The 22298-nt window shown below is 35.6% G+C and overlaps 3 protein-coding genes across 3 annotated transcripts; all 3 read right to left on the reverse strand.

Moving 5' to 3' along the window:
- Positions 1–767: 767 nt before the first annotated feature.
- Positions 768–1606, reverse strand: ins (preproinsulin; the record flags this gene model as incomplete). The annotated part of the gene is made up of 3 exons (XM_079476133.1): positions 1571–1606; positions 1259–1443; positions 768–916 (listed from the first exon to the last, which is right to left on the reverse strand). Exons 2-3 carry the CDS (start codon positions 1434–1436, stop codon positions 768–770), a joined length of 327 nt encoding a protein of 108 aa, XP_079332259.1. The 5' UTR covers positions 1437–1443; positions 1571–1606.
- A 2081-nt stretch (positions 1607–3687) lies between these two features.
- panx1b (pannexin 1b) lies at positions 3688–8886 on the reverse strand. Its single transcript, XM_079451123.1, has 7 exons — positions 8665–8886; positions 7943–8070; positions 7620–7822; positions 7151–7356; positions 6658–6968; positions 6420–6582; positions 3688–6198 (listed from the first exon to the last, which is right to left on the reverse strand). The coding sequence occupies exons 1-7, from the start codon at positions 8843–8845 to the stop codon at positions 6113–6115; spliced, it is 1278 nt and encodes a 425-aa protein (XP_079307249.1). The 5' UTR covers positions 8846–8886; the 3' UTR covers positions 3688–6112.
- A 980-nt stretch (positions 8887–9866) lies between these two features.
- epd (ependymin) lies at positions 9867–11447 on the reverse strand (the record flags this gene model as incomplete). Its single annotated transcript, XM_079471187.1, has 6 exons — positions 11345–11447; positions 11106–11140; positions 10588–10722; positions 10266–10452; positions 10103–10187; positions 9867–9990 (listed from the first exon to the last, which is right to left on the reverse strand). Exons 1-6 carry the CDS (start codon positions 11427–11429, stop codon positions 9867–9869), a joined length of 651 nt encoding a protein of 216 aa, XP_079327313.1. The 5' UTR covers positions 11430–11447.
- Between the last annotated feature and the right edge of the window lie 10851 nt (positions 11448–22298).

Below are 22298 nucleotides of genomic sequence, written 5' to 3' on the forward strand. Positions count from 1 at the left end.
AGAGATGGATGCTTCTCAAACTACATACTATTATAGAAAATGTCCCTCTGAGCCAAAGTGACATACTGCTCAGATAAAGAGCCTCTTCAAAATGTTATGATTATACCACAGTGCTGGGAGATGCGAAAAATCTTTACTCCTATTCTACAATTCATCCGCTAAATGACAATGATTACCATGTCAGATATATGAGCATTGGTTGGAATGGAAAGGGCATGGTAGGTAAGGAAGGAAGAAAGGATTTATCCCCTGTGGGGAAATTATTTTGCATGAGCAGCCAGACATAACACAAATTAACCATATAGCATGCTTAAAATGGTCCTTTTCTGAGTAGCAGAGTTGTAGAACATTCATTCCAGGATTTGATTTGATTTAATAATTGGTTTAGAGACACTTTATTGTATTGTGAAACACCATAGTTTCTGCAGATTCCATGTTTATTATTACTCTGTAGTCTATTCTATTGTTTGGTTGTTTAGATGTTTCCAAACATTGTCTTTTGTTTAGTGTCACTAAACAAGATTTGTTTAGTTTTTGGCAGAAGTCATATGCATTTGCTAGTCTTGAATAACATGTAATGTCTATAGCGGGATGTGAAAAAATTGATAAACATAGTTGTACCATGACCAATAACAAAAAAACAAATATACCACGTAGAGTCAGCAAAAACACATACCGTATTTGATGAGTTTTTATTTTCTATGAAAAACACAAATCAAGGTCATTAAGGCACCTGGTACCTGTCTGTAAACAGGTGGGAAAGTAATTTAATTGCAGTAATTCTGGAGTTCGAAGATGCTGCAGGGTTTGTGGCAGCACTGCTCCACTATGCCTCTCTTTCTCATCAGCTCAGCATGATCTTTAAATGCAAAGTCAGCCGCCTCATTTTCCTGGTCGGATTTAGGAGGAAGGAAACCTGAAAAAGAATATAACAACAGGGAACATAATATTAAAAGTTACAAATTGAGCCAAATTTAATTTTGAGAAAGGAAAATCGCACAGGTCAGGCTCTCTTGTACTGCTATAGAAACGTGTATAGTTTTCATTTTCTGTTTTACTTTGCAGCTAAAATCTTTCAAATAGACATCAGATTTAATCGATATTGTTTGTACTTTGTGGTCTGACCTTGTATGACATGTATTTGACATTTTACAGAGACTATTTTACGCTCTTTGATACACAATGTATTTTCAACTACTTAGAATCTCTTAGTACACATCTATTTAAAGCTTTTCTACTAAAACAATTTCGATCTTACCCATTAGGGGGTCAACATCTCTCTTGGGGTTGTAGAAGAAGCCTGTTGGACCACAGACTAGGTAAAGGGCGTCAACAAGGTGAGATCCACACAGGTGCTGTGGAGCCCCTGGATTAGCATTGACACCAGAGATGGCCAAAATCAACAAGAAAGCACCAGCTTGGAGCCACAATGCCATTATTACCCTGAGAAAAAGAAAGCACTTTTAGTAAAAATAAAAGTACTTGTGTTACTAGTTTATTAACAGACTCTGAAAATAATGCTTCAATAAGAAGGATGTACTGTAAATTTCCCATCCTGTCAACCCCTTACCTGTTCTTGAAGCTGAGGACTAGATGGTAACAGATGAGAGAGGTGATATGGTTTGGGACATTCTGCATGTCCTTCTCCTTTTTATATCCACACAAGTTCTGCAGTATTTGCCTGAATCAGCGGAAAATGAGTCTATTGTGCACAAAAACACTCTAACTCCTTAAAGTGACTGTCCAATCACATATGCCACATTAGCTGTGTTTACCCAACCAATTGACATTAACACCCAATGAGTATTACGTTCAGAAAAGACAAACATGCTCTGGTGCTCATGCAGGTCGTGTGTGCTGTGTTGTCAAGCTAAAGTCAGCTTTGGTTAATTGTTAATAGTTGTTGAGCGATAGTGTGACCTGTTCATGGATCTGAATGAAGAATATTGGGTAATTAGAAGAAGGTGACAGCTGGGACATTTCCAGCAAAATGGTAGATCAGCAAAATGTCTTACGAGTTCCTTATTCTTGGGAAAATGGAAATAGATAAAAGCTTTAGCCTTAGTCACCGGTAATGTTTGTGACGTTTTTGGTTTGACCTTTTTAAGCAAGGATGTAGATTTCCAAATTTACAAAGATTTTATGTATTTCCATTCTACAGAGGATATTCAACAGAATCCTGTATACTGTTTGTGGCTAATACACTTTCCGAATGCTTTTTTTACCTATCATCGTTCATGTCTATTTGCTTATTTACTATGTGTCACTTTTGGAATAAAATCATATTTTTAAACTGTAAAAAATGAAAACATAAAAACTATGTGCATGCATGACTTTTTGGAGGGCTAGTACTCAGTGCTGATTTCTTTTTATTGTATTGTATTTTCGTATTATATTGAAACATTTACATTTTATATTGAAACAAAGCAGACGCTTTTATCCAAAGAGACTTCCAAAGAGTTCAGGGAGCAATAAGCGATATGTCATAAAAGACCAATAGTACATTAGGTGCTAATACAAAGTTACTAGTTTCAACAAAAGCTAGACCACTACCTGTTGAGAGAAGAGGGTTAGTGTACCTGTTTTTTCTTTCATTTGTCTGTCAAGTATTCGCCGAAGAAATGGGTTTAAAGTAGTTTTTTGAAAGTTGTGAGAGATGTGGTTGAAAATGCTGTTGACAACTTTAAAATATTTATAAGTCTTTTAACAGTAAACAAATGCCACATTATAAAATATTTCTTACAATTGTTAATTTCTTTAGTGTAAAGGAGGTATGAAATGACACAAACAATTACAATAAAAACAAATCATTAAAAAGTTTTTTTAAATCATACCCGCAATTCACCTATAACAAAGTATTCAATTTCATTATTATTACAGTTAAACTTACTACAGAAAACAGCTCCCATATATAGAAAAGTAAAAAAACATTTCAAACAAATCTAATGTACATTTCAGTTGTACAGTTTTTAGGTATTGCTTTTAGGCAGTGATTAGGCAATATTTCTCACTATTCCTTTCTTAATCCTATACTATACAATGCCTCCTCAGGGTAATAAAGATTTTCTTCATTTTGCAATCACATGAGCCATATATCAAAACAATAAAATTGTTAGTATTGAAGTATTGGCTTGAAAAAAACAAACAAAAAAACAAGATTACATCTTGCCAGTTACAGTATATCACTGCTATTAAACGATGCATATATTTGGACTGATTTAAGCATTTTCTTATTTTTCACTCGTGGAATATATAACTTGTGTTTGTTTGTTAGCAAACATTTAAAGAGAGATTATACACACATTACACTGTATCTCATACTGTATACCTCATTCCAACTGATATAAGGCATCATCAACATGCACATCAAATAGGTGCATATTGCTGCTGTCCTTCCAAAACCTTGGATGTCCAAATGCAGTGTTTTTAGAAAATGGAAATAACACAGTACTTTTCAATGAATAAATACTGTGTTGACAATGGTTCAACTTTTTAATTGGTTCGATTTTTGCCAAAATCAGTGACAAAAATAAATGGTTACTAATGATCAGGGCAGTGCACAGACATTTTGAGGGGCAGTGGCCTAAACCAAAAAAGGGGCACTAAGGGGGTAGTTGCTTGTTAACACAAATTATCCAGTTATTAGAAAATATACAATTAAAAAAGAATTCGGCACACGCTCAAATACATTTTAGACTTTATTGTAGATGTTTTGATAGAACATACTCTAACCAGGGGTGTTCTTCATACCACTGTCCCTGAAAAGAACGTACTTGTTCATTGCACCACATTATATTGTCTTTTTTTTACATGCACAGGATCTGATGGATTTTGAAACTGAAGCAAAAACTCAAATGCTTCTGGCTTTTTCTCCCTTGTGTACATGGCAGTGGCTGCCTCACTCTCCATTTCTTCCTGCCCGCGTCTGTCTCTTCCCTCTCTGTCTCATTGCATTGCCTTTCTTTCTCATTCTGAACTTTTTCTGTCTCTGGCTCAGTTCCAAGACCTTCACTTTGACTCTGTTGAGTTTATTCTGAGGCAGTTTCATCTTAATAGAGAGAGTTTGAATAACAATCATATCCCAAATACAATTGTTAGGCTTAGTGCTAATTCAATTTATGTTCTTGTAATATAACTACTCTACCATTCAAATAATTTAATGTCTATCTTTCTTTTTATCAAACTCTAGCATATTCAGAATCCTTTACTGTCAGCCAGTTTAACAACACTTACCTGTAAGTGGCTGATTTACAACATCTCACTCCTAGTCCTGCTTGACCTTAGTGCTGCGTTCGATACCGTAGACCATAACATACTTCTAGATCGCTTACACAATTATACCTGTATTGAGGGACAGGCACTAAAATGGTTCAGATCTTACTTGTCAGACAGACATCAATTTGTCTATTTAAATGGGGAATCATCAAATCTAACGCAAGTAAACTATGGATTACCTCAGGGATTGGTTCTAGGACCCGTGCTGTTCTGGGATGTTGAAGGATGTAAGTTGAAGGATGTACTGTTACTCCAACAAATACATTAAAAGATCTAGGCGTTATTTAGACAGCAACCAGTCATTTCGAAATCACATCTCAAATAAAAACAGCCTTTTTCCACCTAAGACATTTTTTTCACCTAGAATAACTAAGTCCACCAAAGGGGGTCGAGCTTTCTCATAGGTAGCATCTAAACTCTGCAATAGCCTTCCTGATACTATTCGAGGATCAGACACACTCGCTCAATTTAAATGTAGATTAAAGACACATCTTTACAGCAAAGCTTTCACTTAATGCAAATATGCAAAATAAACCAGCGAGAGACTGCTGACATTAGATATTATTTACTAGGTGTTTATATATCAAGTTAAACTATTCATGTACTGTGTTTGACCCTTTTAGTGTTTTTCTTATTTTCCCCTGTAAAGCTGCTTTGGAACAGTGCACATTGTGAAAAGCGATATATAAATAAGATTTGAATTGATTTGATTGATGGTCAATGAGCTCTCCCTCACTCTCTGAGCCTGCCTCTGCCTCATCTTCAATGGAGTGATAAGTAATAGACATTTAATTTCAATATACAACTCATTTAGAGCCTATGATGTGTTAGTCAGAACTAAGACAAGTGATTACAATGGGAAATACATTTACAAGAATTAAACTGGAGCTTTGAATCCATGTTTGCAGTGTTGAACTGCCTTTAACAGCCTCCCTTCGCTCATTCTCTCTCAGTCTTCTTTTTTGTGAAGGCATTGTTGTACATTTGGGGGGGATTGTCTACAAAGTGTGCCAACAACAGGACATTATCTAAATCTGATCGTTGAGTACAATCATTTGATTAGACAAGCAGCTAACTTTAATTCTAAAAACGCGGATATGTTGTACAAGTTGTTAGCACTAGTAGAAGACCAAGAGCAAAACATTACTGAAATACAAAAAAAATAAATAATACCAAATGACAAATTTTGCAGATTAAACCACAGTCTCTTGCATAACCGACCTGTCAATGCGACAGCTTTCGTTAACTGTCGTGTTCACTCTCAGTTTCAAGAGACAGAGAGCGCGCTGCCCAGACACTGTGAGTGATGCTGCGGAGCGAGTGGGAAAACCTGGAGCGGAATACTTTGAGCGGAGCGGTGGGCGATTGGAAGAGGGGCGATGGGAAGAGGGGCACCTCAGTCGATGAGGGCAGAGGGGCAGTGGCTCTAGCCACCGGGCCAACCCCCTGTGCACGGCCCTGCTAATGATTTAAGCAAAGATACATATGGAGATACAAGTTTTCAAAAGGACAGCAGCGAAATGGTAATTGTAGCCAACCACCAGATCACATTGTTTAGTAAATTTAAGCAGTTAAATATTTTACCGTAAGTTTCAAGCATTGCATATTCTGGTATGTTATTTACATTCACATTCAATTTACAGAAAAACTTTTATACAGTATTAATAAACAGTCACAGTTTTGTTAGTGCAGTTCTCAGTATTCTAATATTATTTTAAGTGGACTGGTGATAAAATAATATTTGATGTACTACCTTTCACAGTTTTAGCAGTATAGATTTTAAAACCAAGGTTTTAAAGGTTTAAACCTTCGAACATGAGAGAATTATAGTAAAAATTCAGACCACCCTGTGTCTCACATCTTTCACACAGCTGCAGCTTTTCTCTGTGTGTACTCCATCATCCAGCAGAACAGAGGAAACATCTAGAGATTAAAAATATAGACACAGTATAAAATGCTGAGGTATTGTTTGATAGAAATATTTGAATACTATGTTTTGTTGTTGTTCGTTGTCTTTTCTTTTTTTAAATAAAACCCCAAAATTGCTTTTGTTGTTATTATGCTTTTGTGTAATCGTGAATTGGTAGTCTGATTTCTGAAAAATGTCTGCCAGATTAAGTTGACCTTTCCGATGACACGCTTACCTATCTGTTCAGAACTTATTTCTGTTCTAGTTAACGGAGATTTTCCATCGACTGTTTGGGATCGTTTCCTGTCCACCATGTCAGTCCTCACTTGTCCCAAAGTCCTGAGGAGACACATGGTGTCAAACGCTGCATCTCCTTCCTCTGACACCAGCTTTAATACCTGCATACACAAAAACCCCAATCTAAATCAGAAAAGAGTCATCAAAGAGAGATCAAACATCATAAATACACTGACCTGCAAACATTTGTAGCTCTTAAGCTCACTCAAGTTCTCCTCCAAGAACAGCAGATAGATGCTGAGGTCATCATAGCGCCGACCTGTAGGCTCTAAATCGAGGGCATGCCCGAAAGCAGGCAATAGGCGGTATGGATGAAGAAACCGGGCACGCTGGTGTTCAAAAAAAGGTTGAAGGGCAGAAAAGACCACAGCAGGTACTAACATTATATACATCACCGCATTAATGCAGCTTAGGAGGCGGAATACACCCACTGCCACCAGTTTACACTGAACTGCGGCTGGTACCTCAGTCTCATTTGATAATATACCTGGAGACAGGTGGGACAAAATAAACATAAACATTTCAGTACACAAATACTAGCAAATAACTATCAGACACAAATCAAGAAACACACTTATACAGTATTTATAGCCTTGTCAAACTTTATTCCTTGCATGCAAAAACAAACATTCACTGACACAAATCTACTGAATACAAACACACACGCACCTGTGCGCAGGTGACAGGAGAACTGGTCACTTGGTGACACCCAAAAGATGTAGTATGTCAGATAAAAGCAGGCAAGCAGTAAAGTGAGGAGGGTTAAAACCCGACAAAGAAGATATTTAGCTGCCAAAGCCCATGATGCGCGCTTTGTTTTTAGGTACTGCTCGACCAGAGGGTACTTAAAACAACCTTCAGTCAATTCAATACCACTGAGAGAGAAAGCAAAAGCAGGAGAGAGAATGTGAAACGGAGAGATTAGATTATATTAAAGATTAGTATTAAGTGTCCTGAAGTATATTGACGTTTTTGGAATAGGGCAGGCCCCTATTATTATATTAGAGGACCATACAGAAGGTATTAATGATTAACAAAGGAACATAATAGCAAAGTTAGCAGTTGTTCCCAAGGACTCAAGCAAGAAATGTATTTTATTTTATTATAGATGCTATTCAACAGTTATGTCACAGCATACCTGTGTGGATCTTCTGCAGTGTCTTTGCCATCAAGGTTGGATGTTAGGCTCTTGGCTAGGCGGATTGCACGATTGTAGCAACGGTCAAGTTCCTCCATGATAAAATTGAGGTCAGCGGAAAGGCAAGGGGTAGCCGTGAAACGCCACAACAGAGCAGGAATGTACATGATGATGGCGACCAGCAATAGGATATAAGGAAAGAACTGCAGAGAAAGAGACAGATGAGTGAAGAACAAGAACTGATGAACTTCTGAATATGTTAAATGTGACTACACGAAATTGCCATTCATGTAAAGAATTAAACACAGCTCTCATAACAGTACCTTGTGTAGTCGAAGGGGGGCACTATCGTCTGTGGAGTGACTCTCCACTGCAGCCCAGCAGAAGGAATCTACATATGTAGCCTGCCGCAATGAGAAGCTGGTGGGGGGAAAACAGGCGATTTGGGAACCTAAAAGCATATTTAAAACGACATTTTTGTCAATGGAGTTGTTATATTTTAAGCTTAATATGCATCAAGGTTGCGTGCATAAATACATGGGTTTCATTTAACTCAATCTCGTTTTAAGACGGCTGACTATTAGCCTATTCTGCTTTAAGAAGTAACGTTGGAAGTAAAACAAGTAGACTGATAACGCGCAGTAAATGAAAGATAACTTATCTCACACAGTGCATTTGTTATAAATAGATAATGGTAAGCGCAACAATAATAGTCTATGTGCGTTCTTGTAATATACTGTATAGATTCCAGTTGATTGTAAACTGGCACATCACTAGCACGCTGACGCCCCATTCTGGATTAACACACAGCATGCTCTAATCGTAATTGTTTCATTGATCAAAATATAATTTATAAAGCATTATCTAACCTTAACAAAACATTGTCAGTTTAGCGTTTTTCTTTCTTTTTTCTTTTGTTCTGACGTTTCATTCAATATTGAGACAGCTTATCCACGTAACTGATCCAATGTTACGTTCATTTATGAGTCCTTTATACTGTCAATAAGGTAACGGTACAGTACAAATCATTAGATGTTTTACTGACCCACAGAGACTTCTTGTGCAAATGCGAGTGAAATGAGTAACAAAGGAAGCCCAACCGCGATAAAGCTGACCAGTTTATCCAAGGCCAGTTCCAGCCGCACGCCTTTGTACTTAGATTCGCTGGGTTCTTTCAATAAAAAATCATTAAATACATATTCAGTCGCAACGTGCGCTATAGCCATTGTTAAAATGTACAGTGTTTGACAAGTGCACCGTTACTTCCGGTGGGCGGGGTTTTCGGTCACTGTTATCCAATCAATAATGGCAACTACAGTGCAGAGAGAAGCCGAAATGCACAAGGAGTTACACACACTTACAAATAAAGTGAATTTTATATCTGTCCACTTAATAGTCCCCACATGCTATGCTTAATGTAAAGAACACAAAATAAGAAGTGAAAAAATGAAAAAGGCACCAACTATTGAAACTGGGAATTTTCCTCAAATCTTTCTGGAAAGGTAAACCTCAGATATCAGATGTAGGTTCCATGTGGCATTCACAGTATTGGGCTTCATACAAATGACATTCTTACTGTCAGTGATCCAGACACACTGGCAACATCATTTAATTATTTAGTATTTCTTCTTAGAACAAACCAGTTATCTTGTAGCACTTCAGTAAACAACCCCCAAGTAAAGAGTTAATTTGTTATTCATCCTTTAAACATCCCTGTCATTGCGACCTAACACAGCTATAACAGCATTTTTTAGACCTGCAGTATGCTCTTTATACTATGTGTTATTACTTTATTGCAGAGTTGTGTGTTATACAATCTTCACCTTTCAGATCTAACACTAAAGTTAGAGTAGGGAAATGATTTGTGGGTCGTATCTTTAAGCCACATATATTAATAGTTCTGACCTGGTTTCGACTCAAATCCATCTTAAAAATATAAATATACATTTTCCTTTCTGTGTGTTAAATGTTTTTGTAATTATTTGTCTCCTTTAAATATTCCGTATGAGTATATTTTCAAATAGACATCAACATGGTTTTCAGTGAAAGCTTAGCTTTATTGACTTCATCATAGAGTGAAGATACAATTGCAAAAGATAAAGTTATTTAGAAAAGATGTGATAATGTCATAGAAACTGTAGACATACCGAAGAGAGAGAGATGAATACAGGACATATTTTTATTTAAATGCTCTTTTTATTATTGTGAGTAGCCATCTTTGGCAATTTGGGTATCGTCTGATCTCCATCAGTCATGGAACAGGTCGAAGAAGCTGTGGTCGTCTGGTGCCTCCTCGAAGGATATGCCATCACAGTGGGCCGGGAGCACAAACACTTGTGGGTCATCAACTTCCGTTTCAACACCAAAGAAACTGGAGCAGAAATGCGTACAGCTAAGTGACTATTAAACTGCTAAACTACAGAATTCGGTATACAGTTGTTCACATGTTTAATCAGTGCTACAGATTTTTTTCCTTTGTTTACCTGAAGTGAAGGTCCTTTTTCTCACCGTAGTAGGAGCCAGAAACTGTCAAACAGCCACAAGAAGTGGTTGACAGGGAGTAGTGAGCTGAAAAGAAAAAAAACATTGAAAAACAAATCCTCAATAACTGAAGAGACCAAGCACAAAATAAAAATAGGTAATGACCATGAAGTTCCTTGAAGTTTCCGGTCCACACCCGGACTCTGAGTCCCTGCTCTGTGATGGAGGGGCTGCCCAGGTAAATCTCTGATTCATGAGTGGCGTCAGGAGGAATTTCCATGAGATGCTTACGGAACTGCAGAGTCTCCTTCTTGCAACTCTCGTTTTTACTGTCTATCTCATAAAGCACCCCCTGTGTTTGTATGATGCAGAAGAAAAATGTATGTCTTATATTATCAAAAAATTAAAGATTTAAACATTAAATTAAAGCTGTAATCACTAACTCTAATAGAGGACATGAAATAAAAGTCACTGGCGAAGCCTATACCTCATCAAAGTGTATGAGCACATCCAAATGAGACGTTTTGTTTGCGTGAGTTGTGTCTTCCACAAAACGGAATTTATTTGCTTTAGAGTCATAATGGAATTCTCCAGATGCAAGATCATGACCTCCTGTTGAAACCTAAATGACAAGAGAAAGTAAAAATGAACTTTATAAAGGATCAAATTAAAATAATTCAAAAGTATTCAGTTGGTCTTAAGGTCTTGTTATGATAGGGAAAAACAAATTATATTTGCAAATCCTTTTATCATAGCCAAATATGTTCTTTAAACACATTGCATGTTAAGCACTTTTTGAAGATTCAGAGCAAACAGCTTCTTTGCATAAAATAATATCTATAGATACATAAGGCCATAACAGTTACAAATTCGATTTAAATATAATTCAAAAATATATAAAAATGGGATTTCTTTTTGACAGGCAAATAAAACATTTTTAATTTTCCTCATTGCTGAATTTCTAGGTTCTAGGGGTTACATTGATTTTGTATCTTCAAAACTCACCACTTTCATTGTTCCACTGGTCAGTGGGGCTGTATCTACAAAATATACAATGTAACATTATATTACAACATTATTTTCATTACAACAAAATTCAAATGCAGAGCAGAACTAAACCTGAACTGAGAAATTACTAAATATTCTGATTCTAATTCTGGACAACTTTAAGGAATAAATAACAAGAATATTACAGAAACTGAGCAACTCTATAACATGAGATAAAGAATGCATAAATCTCTTACGACATGGCTGGCGATTGGACGATGCCCAGGCGACGGCGCAGAGGCATGCAAACACCACAAAGAGCAGCTTGACAGTAAGCATCATTGCTCTCCAACGTTCTTCAGGTCCACACACATCCCTCTTCATTCAAATGGTGGTTCTTATATATAACTCTGAACGCCAAATAAATCCCCCCTCCTTTGTCAGGACCCCCAGCAATGTAATAAACAAAACATGTTTCAACATCACATTGCCTGCTGTACGTGCGAATGAGAAGGCTGAGTACTGAACTTAAAAATTGGCATGAATGATCATTAACCAGATGACAAATATGATTAAAAAAAATCTAATGTAAACAAACAGTCCCCTGTCTGGCCTCTGATCGGCCCTCAGGGGTGCTGGTTCCACTCTGTTCTTGGACAGTTGGTGTTGTATCCCATGAAGATTGTGGTTCATGTGAGGTGATGATTATATTGCAAAAACCCTGCCAACGCTCTCAATCTAAGAATCTAAGAAAAAAACAACTCAATTACACAGGTGTGAAAACAAAAGTCCATCTTGGACTTTTTCCCCTTTCCTGGTCACTATAGCTTGGAAAAGTAAGATCAGTTTATGCTTACAACTGTTAGATTCCACTGCTTATATCACTTCCATTTTTAGTAGTTAAGTCTTTGGTTATGTGTCAAATCTATTGATTATGGTATTACAGTGTACAGTGTTTTTTTGTAAAGTGCCATATAAATGAAATGAAACGTAATAAAAGCTTCCTGGTTAGAGTCCTGGCTGAGTCTGTAGGCCTTTGTGCAAACTAAAAGTCTGATTTGCTAAAGCTTCCGATTCATCTCTTAAAATCTGGAAGAGAAGAATTCGCTATTATTACATGTTGGACGTATTATTTATAGTCACTCTGGTTGCAATTTCTTCAGTTTATCTCTTTACCCACAACAGTTACATTTCAACTGTATTGCACTTGAAATGACCAAACTCTCGGAGTCTGTGTGTTCCTTGACAACTGTATTAATATGAAGATATTTTCTGCTTTGATTTATTATAGCTGTTTCACCTATATTTAGAATTTTGCACTGCATGTTGGAAATGTCTGTGAAATGAATAATGTCCTGCAAGAAAATTTATTTAATTTAGTTTTCTCATGTAATCATAGCAGCATTACTTATTCATTTCAATACCAATACATCTTTAAAATAAACCACCGTATCTGTTTGTTCATTGTATCTCTGAGTTCATTGCAAAGGGTAACCATTGGTAGCAACGTAACAACGCATTCCCCCTTTCAATCTTATTTAATTTGAAATGTCCAAAATGTATCCATTCCATTGAGGCAGGGCCCTTAAAAATATTTAGTTTTGTCCTTTTACCATTCAAGTTTGTATTTTGTACCATTTTAAACATTTGCCTAAAACTTATTTTGTATATATCTCCATATGTATTTTCTTAGCTAGTTATATAAAAAACTAAAGATGCTTAAAATGTTCTTAACAGCGATGCCATAAAGAAACATTGTTGGTTGCACAAAGAACGATTCAGTCGAACCATCTCTTTTTTATTATGGAATCTCTTTCTATATTTTATTATGGAACCATTTAGACAAAAAAGTTCTTAATTTGTCATCCAAAAATAAGTTCCTTTATTTTTATGAGTGTTTATAGCAAGAAACATTTTAATGATTTGATGTATTGATTCTGTTTTCTGAGAAAGAGGACACAAGGAACCCCCTAAATGTTTGTCAAACACTTTCATAATTGCTGTTTTATGGTCATCAGTGGATTTTTATAGTTTGCTCTTGAATGTTAAAATCTGACTTTAAACAAACTGTGTGGAAAATTGTTTTTAAAATCAATTTAAAAGAAAAGGTTCTTTCAACTTTCTTTTGCTTATTATGTAACTTGGAATATTTTTACCAAGACCAGTCCAGTATAGGCTACTGTATACTTTCTCATTCAGATGGTATTTTTGACAGTCTAAAATGTTTCTCCCAATTCCTATGTGGTAGCATGGTTTGTCCTCAAGTTTTAGTGATTTGAGGAAGGATGCATGCACAGGCCTTCCTATTCTGTTTAATGTAAAAGAGTGCAAAGCCCAGATGTTGAACTGCAGTCGCCTGTTGTGTTCTGTTGGAGTCAAACCGAGATGCTTGTGACTGGTGAAATTGAGTTTATTTTCTTTCCCTGCTTGATGCCAGTGTTGTTTTCTAGGCAAAAGGGAACATCAAGCCAGAAGGAAAACATGTACAGTAAGAACATTGACATCCACTGTAAAATCGTTTAGTCACTTCAATGTATTTTTTATGTTGACAATACATGCAGTTTCTAAATGTTTTAATTCAATTTGAAAGGTCAACTTAAAAATTATGTTGAAACATCTAAACTAAAAAACTATCTTTACAGTGTCAATTTTATACTGAGTCAGAGCAGATGAACTTCAACTTTTTTGTCATCAGCTTTCTTCTTCAGAACACAAAAGAAGATATTTTGAAGAAATCTGGTAACAGTACAGCACTTGGCCCCATTCACTTCTATTGCATGGACACAAAGCAAGTGCAAGTGAGTGGGGACCAGTTAACAACATTCTTCAAAATATATTTTGTGTTCTGCGGAAGAAAGAAAGTCATACAGGTTTGAAATGACAAGGGGGTAAGTAAATGATAACAGAATTTTCATTTTTGGGTGAACTATCACTTTAAATGTCAATTTGCAAATATGGTACACGCTGAATTAGTATACGCTTAAAAATGCTGATATTTATTATGAACTACTAGGATGTAACAATATTAACTATATCATTCTACCGCAATTGCAATAGTCTCAATACTATCGTGGTCACATGATTGTATGAAACGACTGGTCTTCCGGGACATAGATAATGTTAGAAAAAAGATTGGATGTTACCTTTTTCAAGGTACATCTGGTGCAATTATTTTATTTTATAAAAATCTCTACTATAACTCATACCTCTAAGCAACAGTTATGATAAGAGTATAAAGAAAAGAGGATGCTTATGGCACCTATATACAGGTCATCATTTGTTATTTCATACATTGCAATAAATACCGTACCGTGGACTTAATACTGAGGTCTTATCGTACAGTGAGAATTTGGTATTGTTACATCCCTATGAACTTCTCTTAACGGTTCTAAATTGTTATTGGATGCATTTGAAAACATAAAAGTGTCAAATCTGACCATAAGATCTCTCTGTTTTCTGGACTGTTGATCAATCACTCATGATCATAGTAACAAAAAGCTTTTAGTGTGCTTTTTGCACCATTGCTTAGCCTTCATTTTGGTGTAGTCTTTATTGTAAGTATTATGTAAACTGAACTTGTCGATGTCTTAACACTATGCCAGATAAAACTGGTCCATGCAGACCAACTAGATGGAAAAGAGCACCTCCTCAGTGACAGTTGTGAATGGTGCCATCTTGTGGATAATTTGAGAGTTTTTGAAATGACCCTGAAAGTCTTCTGAACATTTAATTCAATTCAATTTTAGTAATATAGCGCTTTTCACAATGTGCATTGGTCCAAAGCAGCTTTACAGGGGAAAATAAGAAAAATCAAATAACACAAAAAAGGTAAAACACAGTACAGTACACATTCAATTATTCTAGTAAATAATATCTAATGTCAGCAGTCTCCTGGTGGTTTATGAAGATGCATAGCCAAAGGGTTTCTTTATCCTGTAAGGCACTCAGCGATGATTTAACATCCTTCAGGTAACTACTTACTACTACTTACCTTGTCTCTCTCTTTTAAATTAAGTCCGATTTTGTCATATGTACAAGTACAATAAAAAACTTCAGTGCTTCAGACTAGAGGCACAATACAATAAACATTATGATTATTGTGCACACAAACATATACACACCGGTCAAAAGGTTCCCTGACTTATTCATATTTTTTCACATTTTAGAAGAATGGTAAACTTTTCAAAACTGTAGAATAACACAAAGGGAACTATGAGGATTATGAAAAATTACTTCATAATTTATCATTTTCATTGTAGCCGCATTTATAATCTTGCCATTTTCTCAAACAGATTCTAAGGGTTTCACCCCAAAATGCTTTTTAAACAATATTAAAGGAGTTCCCATCTCCTATTCTGTGCTTTACTGATTGGTCTTTTTCATTATTTAAAAATTATCCATTTCAAATGTATTCGTTTATAATGAAAGAAATGTATATTTGCACAATTATATTTTTTGTCTATAAAATGAATTCAGACATCTAAGCATACACCTTCAGTTGAAAACCTTTTTAAGACAATGAGAAACATCCAAAAACCTTTGACCGGTAGTGTACATTTGAACAAATATACAAATGTCCAAGCATTAAAAAACAATTTAAATAAATTGATACTTTCTCAACTCTATGTCAAGTGTTTTGCATTACTTTTGTTGTAAATACAACTGTGTAATGTTTTGTTATGTCAATAAAGCTGAAACGGAAAATGAGAATGAGTGACAGAGCGAGAAATTTATCAAAACGAGAACACGTATCAAAACTGATCACATGAAAAAGAATGCATAGTATTGAATGAGTCAGGACTGAGAGTGACAGAAATTGAGACATTGTTGAAAAAATAGCAAAAGAGGAAGAGGTACTGGAATTATATTAGACCTTAGGTCAATTGCAATTGCAAAGCACTACGCTGTTTTTAAAAATAGCACATGTTTGTTTTTATACTATTATATATACATGGCTGTACCGTTAGAACAGTCCACATGAGAGTAAATATGTAAATACTATGTGTGTGTGTTTATGTCTGTCCTCTGAATGATTACATCTTTCCATACAAACAAATTCATCCAATTTGAGTCATAGCTGAAGTCCCCTTACATAACGTGACCCCCACTGCAATTTTAGTTTATGTGTTGAGGACAACCCCCTCCTACAAGACACCGCTGACCAACAAGAAATGACAAAATTGCCACCTCTTGCCTCCGCCTCCATCCTTGTGGTTTGCTTTCTACAGCACTTCTCTGTTTTGACCACTCGCTATAGTAATTACCAGCAAGAATCATATGAGATGAGATTTCCTTGAACAAGGAGCATATGTCCAAACTAAGAAAAGTACCAAATATTATATGAACACTCGCTGTGACATTTAAGTGTTGCTTAGACAACGATTTCTTCATTGAATTTAAAATGTTTACTACAGCATGACTAATTAAAAGCAAGAAAAAAATGTAGCGTTCCAAAAGTCTGCAGAGCACTTTGTAAATTTTATATAAAAACTCTAAATGAAACCTGAAAACAATTAGGAAGCATTAGGGGAACATTTTTTAATTAAACTATAATAGCAAGTATTATTTCATAAGAAATGTTTAAGATGGTCTTACGTTTACTTCTATTTGGGAATCAGACCCACAACGTTTTGAGCTGTTAATGCAAGGCTTCACCTCTGACACACAGGGACACGGTTCTATACCGTCTGTTATTTGTCACCAATCAAAGAAAAACATTTCTGACTCTTCCCATGTTTACTACTTGTACAAAAAGTCCTTTTGTTTACTCTCTCTGGATCACTTAAAATGTTCTTCAAAACATACTGAAGTCTTGCCGGACTGAATAGTTCATTTTGCACAATCTTGTGAAGCCCGTGTTATCTTGATGTCATTATGCATGATGTCATTTAAGCAAAAGGAAACATACTGTTATTTATTTTCACAAAAATTTACATTTTTTTTATTAAATCTTTGGTAATTGATATGATGGTCATACAATTAAATTAATTTTATTAAGAGAATATTTTAAGAAATAAATCACTAATGTTTGTTTTAACTGTGATGCCCTTTAAACACACTATCATTCATAAATTGATTAAAAATGTTACCATGGGAATTATGACGTGACTAAATAATCCAAAATAACCGTTATATTTAATCACCTTAGTGTGTTAAATCATACTCTTGGTACTTTATCAATCAGCCAGTTTCCATCTGTTCTGGGCTCTTATTCGGGCATATGTCTTGATGAGAGAGAGAGAGAGAGAGAGAGAGAGAGAGAGAGAGAGAGAGAGAGAGAGACAGAGACAGAGACAGAGACAGAGACAGAGACAGAGAAGGAAGTGTTGCTCAACCCAAAACTAAGAAACACATGTGGTGCAACTGAGCTTTACATCAACAAATATACCTCAAAATTTTAATTCAGATACTCGATTTTCTATATATATTTCTACACAATATCAGCTGTGGTTAAAATTGATCAATTCTGTTAAATGGTGCTCTTATGGATTACTTGAAATGACATAGCCCCATGATACACATCTAATTTTCAGCAGCAAATGAAATTGTGTGGCGTTAGAATGGATATTCCCTCAAAAACGTTTTTTTTGTAGTTGGATATCCCAGTTTAGACAGAATGAAAGAGTGTGAACCTCAGTAATTAAGTATACATTGGGAATGTACAAGAATAATACAGGGAGTTTTTCCCAGTCTTTCAGATTTTTATTGTTGCATGAAATTCCATTTCTGTCTGAAAATAACAATCTTTAGGATCCTATTGCACTTACCTGTACTTTTGCTTCTGTTTAAAAACGTTGTTTAACACAGGTCTGAAGCAGGTCTGAAACATTGTTAGCAAATATAAAGAAAACATTAATGTGGAAAATGTGTTTAACTGTCAACCAACAATTCACAGAATTTCAAACAGCTGGATTAGCATGATCAAAAACTCAAGTTTATTTGGTATTCTTGATGTTAACAGCTGCATACACAATTTCACAGTAACAAATATAATATGTGAATGGGTAGTTGAAAAATATACTGTACATGTGTCCTATGGTGTGACGTGAAACATTTAGAAAACAATTGATTTTATTATTAACATAAGATTTTGCTGTCAAATACATAACTATATGCAAATAAACCAAACGTGTGTGTCAGAGTTAACCAATAAACAGTAAATTGTATACAATTTACATTTATAATTTAATAAAAAAATTCAACACATATTTCAGCTGCAGACATCAATTACAGAGTGCTATTTTCAATTATTTACAGAACTGAAAAAAGAAAAAGTGGAGAAGTGTGATACGCTGACAATGAACAAAACAAATTTACTGAGATATGCCAAAGAATAAATATTAATCCATTTATCACATTATGCACTGCGCTGATCAAAATTCTGCAATGCATTGAAAGTGCAGTGAAAACGTTTTGTATGATTTTTGTATGATTAAGTAACGATGTTTCGAGCTTACATTTTGTGGTCTCATGATTTGTGGAGGTACTTTTTGTGAACTTCTCCAGCTGCATTTCGCTGGAGCAAAACAGAAATGTAATTTTCTTGTAGAAACAGCAGTTGAGTAAAGCAACGTCAGATAGAGAGGACATGTAGGACGCCTGGGAGGGTCTTCCCCAAAGGGACCGTCGTAAGATTTTTTTTCCATCTAACGGTTTTCATGGGGAAAGTCAGAACAAGGCAGACCCCAAAACACAATTAGTATCAGCTTGCCAATGAAAAACTCTTTACATTTTAAATCAAATGTAATAAAACTGATTTGTATTTTATTTTTCAGAACGCTTATTTGCAGGAGATATGCACTCAAGGAGTGCTAACCTTGATATTGATTTTACATTTTTGTGATTGTGGTCCAATGAATCTGTCTGCTCTTTACAAATACATGTAGTTTATTACTCTTGCTGCTATTGTGATTTTCCACCCCTTATACAAAATTTTATATTTTATTTTGAAAAAAATAAAACGAACACAAAAAATATATTTATGCTTTATGTGTAATCATTTCTATATACAACCTATATTAATAACCATATAGCCTATTCAAAATCGTGATATCGCATGCCTGATATGTTTGACAGTACAGTAGGCTATCCTTCAACAAGTCTCTATACTGTAATTCTTGGAACTCCTTGAGTAACACGATGAAACAAAAAAGGAGAACAAAAAAAGGCATTCCCATCAAAAATGAAACAGAAACGCAAATTTGCCTGAGAGCAAACGATATAAAGATGTGTCAGACGCCCCATCACCTCACTACGATTGAGCGATCAAGCGCTGATATATTCATACAGAGGTGAGCGCCAATATCTTACAAATAACCAAAACCTACAGTAGAACAGAACCGAGATTTATAAACTATTCTAAGCAGTTGTTAAATGTAAGTATTAGTTAAAGGTTATTTGGTGGGCAACAGCTGATAAACTTGACAGATTGACAGCATCACTGAGTTCACTGCAATCTCAGTCCTCTGTTTGGGGCCGATTTGCATTTATTTTGTCAAATAGATCTGTAAAATGTTATGTTTATTACGTTAATTTAAGCTGACGCTTTCTACATCTTATGTTGGATACTTTTGAAATATTCCTTGCAGAGAGTAATAAATTATGCAAGGTTGCAAAAGAGGGTGATTGATGTAAAAAATGAAACAATAGTATTTTAACGCTGCCGATGTTTTTTGATGATATAACTGAAACTGAATACCTTTCTCTCAGATGATTTGGCGGTGTCTGTCAGTTCTGTGCATCCTCCTGATGTGCATGCCGTTTGAGAGCTCCTCCTCTCCTCTTGGCCAGAGAGGATCACTGACCTTTTCGCATTCACTGCGTCTCACACGGACTATTCGTTCACGTGTGCAAAAACTGTTGACTCGATATGTAAGAGCACATTTTTGAATTTACACAGATAAATCATTGGACGATATGTTGTTTTAAATTATACTGCTATATGTTTCGTTGACTCTTCTTCCCCCATTCTTTTTTGACAGAAACAACAGATGTTTGGCGACGAGCTCTTTGAATATAGGGAAATCATGTTAAGAACTTTACCAACTGTCACTGTCAGTTATCAAATCTGGCTACAAATGCAGGTGTGTTTGCACTTCATTTTGAATGTTTGCATATTAAGGAGTGATCAAATTAAATTAGGTTATCATTAATTGCGATTCTTTATTATCTTGAAAGGTTGTCAAAATCTCTCCGGTTTGGGCTTGCCCTTGACATGATTTATCCTCCCACATAAATCTAGTACAATAAGAACGTTTCTATCTTATAAATCTAACAGCCGTTTGGTGTATTATTCAATTCTATAATTTTTTTTGCAATTTGCACATTTTATAATGCAATAAATATTGCTCTCAAAAGTAGTTCATATTTAATAATTTTTATTCAGAACTAAGTTCATTGTTACAGTATTTCGTGGAAGGAAGTCCAAAGCTTATCCAACTATTTACAACAAAGTATTACTAGTATTACTACAAAATCCACCTAAAAATTTGATCAAAGCCATGATAAGATACTACAGGATATGACAAATATTTTAGGATTTCAAGTATCAAAATGCTTCTTACAAAAAACACCTTTCAGTAATTTTGTGAATGCATGCGGTTGCTGATGTGGTTGTTAACAGAATGTGTTTGTTTAGGACATCAAGCGCTTACAGTTGTCCTCTCATCACCTCCAAACCTTCTGGACTCACCTGGAAGATCAACGGCAGCTGCTAGAGAAAGAAAAAGAGGAAAATAGAAGAGAACTGAGAAGAGATAAACGAGGCAGGCCTCAGGCTACCTTATGTCAAAGTTTTATGGGTCTACAAATAGATCTGCGGGACCTGATGAGACAAGTCAACTCTCAGGTACAAGTGTGGCCTTGCTGAGTCATCTTTCAAAATGATAATGCCCTTATGATGTCCTTGGGCACCGTATGAGTCAATGTACTGTGATGCTGCTTTTGAAAATAAACTAGTCACAGTATTTCAAAACTCAGAAGATTAAATGATCATGCATTACTGCTAGTGGCATTACAAAACTCTAGCCGGAATATCAACAAAAATTCCGAGGGGATTTTTGTAGGGCATATAGAAAATGATTTTTATGTATTTATATAGTAAATTAAACATTGGCATTGGTGTTTTTAAACTAGTGTTTTACGTCTGCTTCATGATCTACACGCATTTTACTGTTACTTGCACAAAATTCACTGATTATGAGGAGACCATAGCTTGATTCTACAGTAGACGAGGAATACATATACATTTTTAATATTATGATATTATGAAGAAATTATGAATTAAGAAAACAGACTGTAAAAACTCATTCTTCTCTTTTCTACATGCAGTTGGAGAATCTGATCACCAAACAGGATTCTTATTCTACATCCACAAAATCCCTGTTACCCTCTCCCTTATACTCTACGCCAACTTCTAGTCGGATTCCCAAAATGCACAGATCCACAGCAAGCACCACTCTACACAGCAGCACGAAGCTACAGACACCATCCCACATCGAGACTCCCCAAAGCTCCACAACTCAGACCTCGACCCAGGCCTCCAACACAAAACTCTCTGCAAAAACAGAGAAAACATCTGTGGGTGTAACAGTCACCCCCAAATCTACAAACCCCACCCGGACATCAACGGTGCTTCGTTCAGGGGAAGTCCAGCTGTCTGTGGACAGGCAGCAGAGAACAACTTTGTCCTCTGGGTCGTCCCGTTGGTATCAGCATCTGAAAGGGTATGTTATACTGAGAGATCTAGAGAGGTATTTGAGCAGATTGGCACGAGACTACATAGTGCTCCAAGCTAAACAAAGATAAGCATACACATAGGAAATCAAAGAAAAACCAAGTGATCAAAATGTATCAAAACAAAACCAAGACAGGTATTAACAAACCTTACACATAATTGAGTATACTTGAATACATGAGTCATATCTGTAAACCACTTTACAGTGTTACAGTCGCTGTTTACATTGTTTTTGAGTTTACTGTTTTATCATTGTATGGTTATATATTAATTTATTGGATTTTTTCTACTGTTTACATGTTACTGAATGTTTTATGTGGAAAGTGTTATATTAGTACAGTATGTATAAGGGGGCTCAGGAGAAAATATGCAACAACATGACCAGGCAGCTAGAGCTTTTGTTCCGAAGACAAAATAACCCTTTTTTATGTTAAACAAGCAGAATTAATCAACTGATAAAGTCAAGAACAAATTCT

This window comes from Barbatula barbatula (genome assembly GCF_947034865.1).
Source record: "Barbatula barbatula genome assembly, chromosome: 2".
Classification (NCBI taxonomy): domain Eukaryota; kingdom Metazoa; phylum Chordata; class Actinopteri; order Cypriniformes; family Nemacheilidae; genus Barbatula; species Barbatula barbatula.

Bases quoted from the DNA above. Each gene is read 5' to 3' on its own strand.
- panx1b (XM_079451123.1), bottom strand. From the start codon at position 8,845: ATGGCTATAGCGCACGTTGCGACTGAATATGTATTTAATGATTTTTTA. The intron at 7,357-7,619 runs GTATGCTGTGAC...TTTCTCTCTCAG, and splicing joins ACTGCAGAAGATCCACACAG to TGGTATTGAATTGACTGAAG. The intron at 6,969-7,150 runs GTGCGTGTGTGT...ACCTGTCTCCAG, and splicing joins CTCCTGTCACCTGCGCACAG to GTATATTATCAAATGAGACT.